Source organism: Euprymna scolopes, chromosome 14 (assembly GCF_053919585.1).
Source record: "Euprymna scolopes isolate OS-2025 chromosome 14, ASM5391958v1, whole genome shotgun sequence".
Taxonomy (NCBI): Eukaryota; Metazoa; Mollusca; class Cephalopoda; order Sepiida; family Sepiolidae; genus Euprymna; species Euprymna scolopes.
This window is the reverse complement of record NC_136495.1, coordinates 69,726,216-69,738,483: the sequence shown is the minus strand read 5'-3', so window position 1 is coordinate 69,738,483 and position 12,268 is coordinate 69,726,216. Positions and strand designations below refer to the sequence as shown.

At 35.0% G+C, this 12,268-nt stretch overlaps 1 protein-coding gene across 1 annotated transcript in view; it reads right to left on the bottom strand.

Moving 5' to 3' along the window:
• Positions 1-6,732, bottom strand: part of LOC145293067 (uncharacterized) — a 29,894-nt gene extending 23,162 nt beyond the window's left edge. The window contains exons 1-2 of the mRNA XM_080139422.1: positions 6,358-6,732; positions 2,197-2,292 (exon numbers count right to left, since the gene is read on the bottom strand). Of these exons, the coding sequence (XP_079995548.1) occupies positions 2,197-2,292; positions 6,358-6,400 (139 nt within the window). The 5' untranslated portion in view covers positions 6,401-6,732. The remainder of the gene's footprint in view (positions 1-2,196; positions 2,293-6,357) is intronic.
• Between the last annotated feature and the right edge of the window lie 5,536 nt (positions 6,733-12,268).

The window sequence follows — 12,268 nt, the reverse complement described above, 5'->3', positions numbered from 1 at the left end:
TATAGACTGCTTCATTCCCTCCAAAAATTACAGCAAAAACCTAGCAGCCAGTTCTGGTTCTCTCCAAAATATGCCGTTGTGCACAGAAATCAATCACTTTTACATTGCTATAAAAAATAGATTTTCTGAAACTAAATCCACATTCAGGACTGTCAACCTCTGTAAAAGAGTAATAAAAAATACAAGAGAGTTGTATGCTCAATCCGTCAAGTCCAAAATAGCTGAGCAACAGCTTGGTTCCCATGAGTTTTGGCAAATAATAAACAGGGTCCTGAAAAGAAGCGTGTGCTCTATCCCAAGCATCATCAATGGACCTGAGGCAATTTCGTCATAGAACTTACCAGCTAATTCTACTGCCAACCACTGTATTTCCTTCTGTGTCTGAAAACATGCTATGTGAATATCTGTGCATTATGTTGCCAAGCTAATCAAAACCCTTGATTCCAGTAAAGCAACCGACTCTGATGGTATTCCAATTATAGTGCTGAAAAAGCTTCAACAAAAACTAGCTCCCGTACTTAGTCGTTTAAATATTGTCTTAAGGAGACTTGTTTCCCAACGCCCTGGAAAACCTCATCAGTCTGCTCTGTATTTAAGAATTCAGGTGATCGGTCATCTCCCTCTCAGTACAGACCAATCAGTCTCCTGTGCGTCATGAGTAAGTTGCTGGAATCTGTGTTAAATAGAGAAGTTGTCAATAACTCACCAAAAATAACCTCCTCAGTGGCATGCAATATAGTTTCCATTCAGTTAGATCTGCAGCAGATGTGCTAACTGTTATATCTCATAGGATTAACGAATTTCTTGATGGGGGGCTTTGTTTCTAGGGCAATAGCTTTTGGCATATCAAAGGTTTTTGATAGAGTATGGTATAAAAATCTACATCACAAGATCTCCAGCAACAGTATAGCTGGAAATGCCTTCTCAATAATTTAAATCATTTCTCTCTGATAAGAGTAGTGGTTAATTGGCAGAAATCAGAAGCTCACAGTATTAATGCTGGCATCCTTCAAGGTTCCATTCTGGGCCTAACTCTCTTCCTAATCTACCTCAATGATCTTCCAAATCACATTCTTAGATCACTCATAGACATTTATGCTGATGACACTACCATCTATGGCAACACTTCAAAGGCCATAAATGACTGATTCTCTCTCTTTTCATCTTGAACATGTGGTGCAATGGAGAGAAGGGTGGCTGGTTAATTTTAATGCATCTAAAACCAAGCTTCTGTCTTCCCATCAACGCTGTGATCTCTGTCTGGCATCAATTAAAATGAATGGCTCTCATCTTGGGAAGGTTCCATGTTTGACAAGCTTGTGGGTCTGAACTTCACTCCTGATCTGTAATGGAATATATACATCAAATCCATTGCCAAGGTTGCTGGAAAAATGGTTGGATCATACTACCACTCCGGTAGATATCTCACTAACAATGCAATTCTCTACCTGTATAAGAGCAAAGTTCATCCTAGGATTGAGTACTGTTGCCACATCTGGACAGAAGCTGCTTGAAGCAGCCTCTCCTGCCTTGACAGGATTCAAAACCAACTTATAGTCTAGTAGGGGATGCCCTTTTCTCTTCCCTGCAACCTCTTTCCTACATAAGAGACGCTAACTTGTCTCAACACTATCACTATTTTCATGGCAAGTGCTAATTTGAGCTCCAATCTATGGTTCCCTATAGCCAAACTTTCATGAAAAACACTTATCTATCTGAAACCACTATCAATAATTTCCCCAAATCTTTATCTATACCTAAACCTAAACGTGAATTCCATGAACAAAGCTTCTTTTTTAGAACTACCTGCGTGTGGAACTGTTCCGTTTGCCTGTTTTCCAGCTGACTACAATATGGTCGTCTTCAAGTCCAATGTAAACAAGTTCTTGATGAGTCGTCCTCTTAAGTTATCCAATTTACTAAATTTCCACTACTAATGATTGCTACGCTATTATCCCAATGACTATTGTACACTCATTAACCCTTATCTTCAAGTGGCCTCCGGGCCTTGAAAAAAGGTGATGATTTTGTAAGAAATAAAAGGGGGGGGGAGTGAAGAAGAAAGTGAAGAGAGAAGGAGTTAAAAGAATAAAGGAAAGTAAGCGAATATTAGAGAGAAAGAGGAAGGTGAGAGAGAGAGAGAGAGAAAGAGCGAATATGTCAAAAGAACAAAGAAAGAAAAGATGAATTACTTACCATCCAAAATGGCTGACAAAATATAAAACAGCAAAAACCAAATTGGTTTTCCAGAAAGCAAAAAAGCAAAAAGTACGAAACACAGACGAACGTAACCTAAAAAACGCCAGAAAACAAAGAAAAAATCAAACATTAAAAATATTTCTTGTTCAGATGGAAAATAAAAAAAAGAAATGATAATAAACAAAAATGTTTGTAGACTACTTTCTAAGGTAGGTTAGGACTCATCTATAGAACGTGCTAACATTTCAAAGCAGCTAAATAGGTAAGGGATGATCTTGTCCCTACAGTCCTGTTTCATTGTTTCATGACTTATCAGTGCGAAAGCTAGTGAGATTTGAAACTGGGACTCCCGAACTTAAAGCCTGAAATTATCACTGAACCAATCCTCGCTAATGACAGAATGTATTAGTTTTTATAAATATAATCTATTTGGCTTGCGAGCAGGGCGCCCGACATTGCCCAATCATAAAATATGCTTAAATATATTTTAATTTATATAGATTTTGTATTTATTAATATAGAGCCAATTCTCTACTGATTATTATCTTTTACCCAATATATAATAGTGATTTCAAAAGTTTTTTATATATATATATATATATATATATATATATATATATATATATATATATATGATTTGGGTGCTATCAGCTAAAATTGAAACCAAAACATTTAGCATTTCAGTCTTAGTCGTTACCACTTGAGCTATCGTCTGACAGCTAAGCAATAGTTAAAAACGAACCGACTTTAACATATAAACGTATATTTGTGCATGCATACAAGAGCACTTAAAGTTGATTTACAAGTTCCAATTTTGACCCATTAGCAGCTATTTTTACCGGCTTATAACTACAGTTCTCAAAAAATACATTCATTTGACTCTCCTTGTGCTGCCCTGTGAACTTGCATCTCAGATGAGATGCAATTTAACAAAAAATGGACATAAGCAGGCATACATAGTGAGTTTTATATATATATATATATATAAAACTCTGAATTTCTGTGTCATGATGTCACCGTCTCAAATTTTAACATCACTTTTAGCCAAATTTTCATCTTGAAATGAAAGCTGAAAAATATTTTGTGGGAATTTATTTTTAAGTTTTTAACTACAAAGAAAGGAGGGGAAACAGTTTAGTAGTACTCTGGAGGCAACCTTAATTATATTTAGCGGTTTTAGTAGTGTTCTGCAGGCCTCTTATTTTGTCTTTCTTTCACTGACCACTAAAATAATTTCTCTTCTAGAGAGGATTGATTAGAAAATTGGTTTTAGTAGTATTCTAGAGGTCTCCTTATTTAAGAAAGTGCTCAATATTCTAGATAGAGTCATAATTCAAAGTGCTTAATGTAGATAGAACAGGTAGTATTTCAAAGTGAGTTTTTTCTTCACCCATAACAAAACAAGGGGATTTCTCTTCTTGAAGCGGAGGAATCTTCACATACACATGTTTGAACGTACATCGGCACCTTTCACATACATTTATGTTTGTACATGTGTTATCACCTTTCACACACGTTTGTACATAACATTATCACATTTCCACACAACGGTCCTGGATATGACCTTAAACTATATCTGATGGTGAGGCCCCAGCTTGCAGGCATTAGGGAGTGTGGAGCCACCCTTTAATTGCCATTGCTCCCAGGTCCACTCTGACCCGGAGTGGTAGTACCTGTTAGGGTCCCAACTATGGGTTAAATAGAATACGACTTAAAAATCAAATATACTATATTAAAAAATCGTTCTTCAAAATCACCAGATTCGGCATTAAATAACCTGAAAAGGGTAGATATGCCATAAAACAAAACAACCAAACAACCAAACATTTTCACACATTTAGGTTTGTTATGTACATTATCACCTTTCACACAAATTTGTGTTTATACTAATTTGCATATTCCTTAATAAAAGAACTTTTATTAATTCACTGTTAATTTTTTTTGTTTTTTTTGGTTTTCTTATTGGATTAGTTTCATTTTACTATTATGCACAGTTCTATTGGTGCATATTTTCTACATTGTGCATAATTGCATTACATTTGGAGCTGCATAAATCTATCTTGAGCTCGTATCGGTCTCTACTAAGCTGTAAAATCTTTTACTTGAAACTTGATATATGGGATATTCAGACCTGTGGAACAAAATCGATGTACTTTTTAGCAGGAAAAATAGCTGCTAAGGGGTCAAAATAAAACTTGGCAGGCATAGTTCGACATATGCGCAAATATATGCATGTGTTTACCAATGTTATTTTTAATGCTTTAGTATGCATATGGACGTAACTCAGATGTTAACGAATAAAATTGAAGAGCTATATGTTTTGGTTTTGATACTAGCTGATTGCACTCAAGTCATAGCTTCTATATATTGGGTGCAATATAATAATCAATAGAAAATTCGCTCTATAATAATAAATAAAGATTATATTTTAGCATATTTTATGATCAGGCAATGGCGGGTTAGTATATATATATTAGTAATTGGATGATTCCAATGTTTTTCCCAATTCCAATACAATCACTGATTCTAATTCTTTTTAAATTTCTAAATATAGAGTTGTTTTTGTGTGTGAGGGGGGGGACGGGATTATATAAATACTTATGTAATGTTTTCATATTTTTTTACAAATGTAAAAATATACTTGAGGGGTGTTTTTGTTTCACTGATAAATATTTATCATTTCATCATTAATACAAGTCAGGGAAAATTAAATTTTGAACAAAAACAAACAAAAATAGTAATTTAAAAAAATCTTTTTTTAATCAAGAAAATAACCACAAATTATTCTGATACACCAAAAGTTCTGATTTTTTTCGATTCCCAATTCCGATTGTCTTAACACACACACACACGCACACACACTATATATATATATATATATATATATATATATATATATATATATATATATATATATATATGTATATATATATATATATATATATATATATATATAATGATAGTAAGATGCATTCACATACATTAAGCACAGAACTAAAATGTTACAAATCCAAAGTTCATTGAAAAAATAAAACTAAATTTTTGAACCTACATCAAAATCCATTTCATGTTCACCGAATTATCTAAGCAATAGCAGCAACAACTCTCCTCACTCACAAAAAAAAAGAAAAGAAAAGAAAAGAAAAAACGCTGAATCAAATTTTAGTGAAATTAATAATTATTTGTCTCCATAGGTTAACGCCTCACAATCTACAGGAAACTGATAAGTATTCGAATCTAGTAGGTCTACATGGCGTTGCCCGTAAAACAAAAAACAAAATTCTAGAAAATGATTCATTTTTAAAACATTTAAATAGACTTAAACTCCAATATTTCGCGATATGAAATTTTAAACAGATTTTTGAAAAAGGTTTTCCAATTAAAAAAAAAAATGTTTTCATATAAAAAATGACTATAGACAAATTATAAAATAGCAAATTTAACTACAACTTGAAATTATATTAATTGTTAAAAGATCTTTATTTCGGGGAGCGGGGGGGGGGGATTGGTTTTAGCGCCTATTAAAAAAAATGTACCGAGGTCTCCAATTAATAAAATAGCAGCTAGCTCACTGTTGGAATACGTTGTTTAGGAAAATAGTTCAAACTATAAACTGTACACAATACTGTTAGAAACCTACCGAATATATGTCAGCTTATGTCACGATAACATATATTGAGCGAGTTTCTAACAGTATTTTGTATAGTTTTTTTTTAGTTTGAACTCATTTTCCCAAACTTAACGTATCCAACAGCGAGCTAGCCGCCATTTGTCTTTTTCAAATATTACGATAAACACTGCATGTTTTTTCGAACGGATTAAACATTTTATATTAAATAAAAACACTAAAAACTTATCCAATTAGGTAGAAAAGTAATTTATCTTGCCTTTGATAACATTTACTTGTTATATATTTGTTTTTGACAACTTTTTCGAGTCTATGTGTATAGTAAAACAAACCGAACAACATATTAAAAAAATATCGATCTGTCGTCGACTGTATATTAATAAGCATCTTTTATTATATATAAAAATAAGATTTAAATAGAAAAAAAAGTTTGGAAAACCCCCATTTCTTTAAAAATAAATGTGACTAAAAAAGAATTTAACCCACATTAAAAAATAAATACAAGGAAGAAGGCTTAAGAACAAACTTACCAATTATGTTCGGAACGTACAGAAGAATATGTTTTTGAGACATTTTCAAATGTGGGGCCTCTTTGGAGGATACCTTAAATTTGAAATTGTATTTTTAAAATCATAATTATAATTAATATTAAATAACTGTCTGAATAAAAAGTATTTTGGTGTTGTCTTAGCGGACTTCAAACGAACGTGTTGATTTGTTTTGTTTTAGCGAAAAACTTCTGGGTCATTCAATTCAAAGTACGGTAGCCGAAAAGAGACATAATTTCTCTATAGACGTTGTCACTTACTTGTGGATACATGCAATTTGGTATAGAGCTATTAAGTCTGGAGAATAAAGGAAGGTGTGTGTGTGTGTGTGTGTGTGTGTGTGTGTGAGAGAGAGAGAGAGAGAGAGAGAGAGAGAGAGAGAGAGAGAGAGAGATTATGACTTTACAAAAATGTTGCGTGTTTAGAAATTCCAAAATGTTTTCATAAATAGTTAATATTGAATAAATACTGACGGATAGTTTAGGATTTATTCTATATAGTACATAGAAAAACATGCCATTATATAGGTATTTTGGCGCCTCTACACTATTAGGACGAGATTTTGTAGTCGATAAATGGAACTTTCAGATAAAAAACAACAACAAAAAAAAAAAACAAAAACAAAAAAAACCCAAAGGTTTCAACTGATTTTTTTTATCAATTCTAATAAGTTACAATGGTAGCTTCCAAATTATGCAGTCGGAATTACCTGAATATACTGAATTATTATTTAAAAAAAACTTTAATCGTACTAGCAGGTGAAAAATTACCGCCATCTTATTTAAATCGAAACGGAAAATTACCTCCCTTGTGAACTATCCTGTGTCTTACGATCGTTTTCATCAAATTCTATTATTTTTATTTTCTTTAATAAATAATTTTCTACCTTAGTGATTTTCGTAATCTTTGGATATAATCATCTTAAAAATTCGAGGAATACGTAGATACCATTGTTTTCATGTGAAATTCAGTGTTACTGTTACGATTTCGTAAATTTCGTCCCAATAGTGTAGAAGCGGTGGTATTTTTTATTGATTTTAAATCATACAGTTATCTGTCTCCATCAGCTCGACTTATGATAAAACTTTGATAGCAAAAGTTGAAGTTGAAGACGTGACAACAGCAAAACGGTATACTTGGAGATTAGTTGCGGCTAAGATGCGTCCTGTCCTCCGTTAAAGGAGGAGAAACTGTATTATTCGGATTACTGCTCTCATCATAAGTCTTATTTTCACAATATTTCAGTCAATGCAACCTCCGACCTTCTTGAGATATATCTTGTCGGATTTGGGGGTCTTTCTGTTGAACTCGAGAATCTGCATGGAATTTCGAACCAAACCTTTTATTTAATCCAGAGGAGTAGAATGCTCTAATTCTGTCAGCTCTAACCAGGTAGAAGTCCTAAGTAATTCACAATTGTATTTTAAGTGTTGTCCGCACTGAGGATTTAAACCTTCAACCCTCAGAAGTGTAATTCAAACTGAATTTTACAAAGCATTTTGTTAAAAGTCCGATAACTCGTGTTGGTAGTTCAGGAACTCTTGTCTCTTTTTTTATCTCCCTTTGTTTGTAATTATCCTTTCCTTGGGTTCAATAGAGATTTCTTCTATCGTTCGCGCGTGTTGTAAATTTTTCTTCCTAGAATTTCTGCTTATTTTTTAATTTTGTCCACCCATAATGCAACTCGCAACAGAGTATATGCCCAGTAGAAATAATAGAAACCGCTGGAGCAGATTATTATTTGACGGAGATGAAGCAAAATACGAAATTTGGGAAATTAAATTCTTAGGCCAACTAACTGCGTGCTCGCTCTAAAAGATGCCATCTTAGGAGTAAATCCCGTTGGTGACGGAGACGATAATGAGATAAATGAAAGAGGCTTATGCCGACTTGTACAGTTCCTGGACTATAAAAGCATATCCCTGATAACGAGAGAAGTTGCCGATAACGGAAGAAAGGCCCTCGAAACATTACATGAACATTACGCTTATTGTAATAAGGAGAGAAATTGCGTTAACAGCTCTCGGGAATACCGGTCAAACAATGGACAATGTCTTGGTCATTGCCATGATACTAAAAGGACTACCTAGCCAACATTTTTTTTCTTTTTATGGAACCCCCAGGAATAAGGGCTAACATTCTCAGAATTTAAAATCGAACTTCACAGCTCCGAAGAAACGTTAAAATACAAAGACCAGTCAAGAAGCACCAAGCAGTGACGACATCATGAAATTAACTTCCTCTTTTTCACGGACGACTCGTGATGGCCGGGGCACCAATCACCATGTGCTTTACATGAAGCAGAAAAGAACATCTATCCAAAAACTGTCCCAACAATGACAAAAGACGAAAACCCTGGTGTAACTATTGCAAAAACACTACTCACAAGAGATAGATAGATAGAGAGAGAGATAGAGATAAATAGATAGATAGATAGATAGATAGATAGAGAGAGAGAGAGAGAGAGAGAGAGAGAGAGAGTCCTGCTGCTATAAACGAAGGGATACTATGAAAAATGTAGCAGATGGTGAAGAAAATACATTCGCACTTCAAATGGAACTATGTATGCAAGCCGATATCACCCACGGGCTTACTAGTCAATGCAGGAGCCACTTCCTTAAATGATTAGAGATGCAAAGAAATTTTAAAAACTTTGATGAAATATTCCAATCAGGAAATCATTATACAGAGTTAGCTGTTAGAACAAAAACTAGCGGTATAGTATTAAAAAGAGGAGACGTCGAAGTACGTCTACTAGACATAAATGGAAACTGCGTCACAGTTACCTTAAAAATGCTGCTACTCATACCCTCCTACCCACAGGACATATTTTCTGTAAATCTGCAACCATAAACGAAGCAACGGAGGGTACAAAATTTAAAATCTACGTACACATAAGACAAACGAAATTACTGAAGAGAGCTGTCATCAATGTCACGATATTTACATGTAGCATAAAATACTCGGCCACTGTAACTACAATGACGTAACAAAACTGCCCGATGTAGTTAGTGGAATGACGTAGCAAAACTGCCCGATGTAGTTAGTGGAATGAAAATAAAAAGTAAAGACACGAACAACAAAAGTTGTGACATCTGCCTTCAAGGAAAATTTTCTCAACGTAGGAATAAACTCCCTGAGAAACGGGTGACTACCATATTGCATTTGGTCCACTCAGATCTAGCCGGCCCCATAGACCCGGCAGATTTAAACGGAAACATATATGCTGTCTCATTCACCAATGATTTCTCTGGTGCTGTATTCATATACTTTGTCAAAAATAGAGAAACTACACTTGCTGCCAAAAAAATTCATTGCGGATGTTTCTCCCTGTGGCAAAATAAGAATACTGAGATTAGACAATGGTTCAGAGTTCAAGTTAAACGACTTCCAAAAATGACTTCAAAACAACATTAGACACGAAACCTCAACATCATAGTCGTCACACCAAAATGGGACCACGGAGAGGAATTGGTGAACATTATTTGAAATGGCAAGATGAATGGTTGTGGAAAGCGGCTTACCTAAAAGTTTATGGACTTACACTGTTATGACACCTGCAACTGTACAAAGCAGGTGCTTCAACAACCGTTTAAAGCAGACTCTCTTTCACGAAATAACCGAGAGAAAACCCGATCTTTTGAAAAATGCACATTTTCGGCTCGGTGTGTTATGCCTACTCTAATAAAAGAGGAAAACTAGATCTAAAAGGAGATTTTTTGTCGGATACGACAGAAACAGCCCAGCATACCTAATCTACTACTCAGAAAATGAAAAAGTACATAAAAATAGACAAGTTAAATTCAACGCCATTGATCAACACATGCTTACTTATCCACCAAATGACGATGGTAAGAACCTTTCCCTACGAGACTTAATGAAAAATTTAAAAACGGAAAACCCTAGGCGATCTGATGTTGATCAAATAACTAATGCCACTAAAGAGGATATTTGTACTCAAAGAGACCGAAGATGGGACCACCAACAACCCAACTACTTAAAGGACTATGTGACAGTAGTTCAGAATGAAAATGATCATACACTAACCAACGTCGATTACTGCTACAAAGCCGCACATGGTGTATCAGTGATACACTGTATCACATACCCACAAAGAAGCCACTACTTCCCCAGTGGCACACCAATGGATCAACGCAGTGCAGGAGGAAATCGATTCTTTAAAATAAAATAATGTTTACTAGTTAACATCGTTACTGAAAGGCAAAATGATAGTAAGTGGTAAATGAGTGTACAAAACCAAAGAAATCTCCGACGATTCCCCCGAATACAAAACAAGGTTCGTCGCAAGGGGCTATAACCAAACCAAAGAAGTAGACAATTCAGAAATGTTCTCCCCAACAGCCAACATCACATCCGTTTGCATACTAATGCAAATGGCTACCCAATACGATCTAATCGTACATCAAATGGATGTGAAAACAGCATACTTCCATGCCCCAATCGATTATGAAATTTATGTGGAATAACCAGAAGATTTGAAGTAAAATGAAAACAGACGAAAAATCCACTCTGTATCAAATCCCTATACGGCCTAAAACAATCGGGCAGAAACTGGAACCAAACTCTGCATGACCGCCTCACAAAAAATAACTTTACCCAGAACCAAGTAAATCATTGTGTCTATATACGTCACAATGATAAAAAAAAATGAGTTATTATCATCTCATGGGTTGATGATTTAATTATCGCTGCTGATAACATCGACTCACTAAACATCACTAAACAGATGCTTATGTCAGAGTTCAAAATGAAAGATCTGGGAAAACTCCGTCATTTACTAAGAATAGATTTCAACGCAGCTGAAGGCTATATACAAATGAACCAAGAAAATGCAACAAAAGTATCAGAAAGGTTCAACATTTCTGACTGTAACCCCAGGAAAACACCACCTGAACAAAAGTTAAATTTCAATCAAATGTTGAATTCAATAATTCCGATGACATAATCAACCCTAGAAAATATCGTGAAGTCGTTGGTAGTTTAATTTACTTGGCGATCTGTACTCGGCCGGTTATATTATCGGAAACTGCCACAACACCTATCTGAACCACAGGAACAACACTGGACAGCAGCCAAGCATGTACTGAGGTACATATAGGGCACTATACAGTACCACCTATGCTGCGCAAAAACGCATGATCAACTCCAGCTAATTGCATACAGCAGTGCCGATTGGGCATCGGACCAACGTTACAGACGAAGCACGTCTGGGTACCGTTTCAGATTAACCAAAAATGACCCACTTATTTCCTGGAAATCAAAAATACAACTCGCGATTGCGTTATGTACATGCGAAGCTGAATATGTGGCACTAGCAAAAACTACCCAAGAAGGTATGTAACTCACACTTCTACTCACAGAAATGAACCCATATAAAAAATACGCCCCCGTTAAGATATTTGAGGACCAGCAATGTGCTATAGCGCTTTCTTACGACCTTGTACACCGACAAAGGTGTTAGCATATAGATATAAAATACCATTTTATCAGAGACGCCCTAAATAACAACAGTATAGAGATAATTTATTGCCCCACAACAGATATGCTAGCCAGCACTATGACAAAACCCCCAACTCGAGCAAAACAAGACAAAATTATTCGGGCTTTAAATTCTTACACATTTTTTGAAAAAATAGAAACAACATACATTCAAAGAGAAAGTGGGGGGTGTTGAAAATCCGATAACTCGTATTGGAAGTCCGTTAACTTTTGTCTTTTTTATCTCCTTTATTTGTAACTATCCCATAATCCTTTGTCTGTGTTCAGTAAAGATTACGTCTCTATCATTCACACATCTGGTTGGAAGCCTAATTGTTCTTCCTCTCGTTGTGAAGTTAATTGTTGTTGTTCTCTTTTCCGTGCCCGTTTGTGG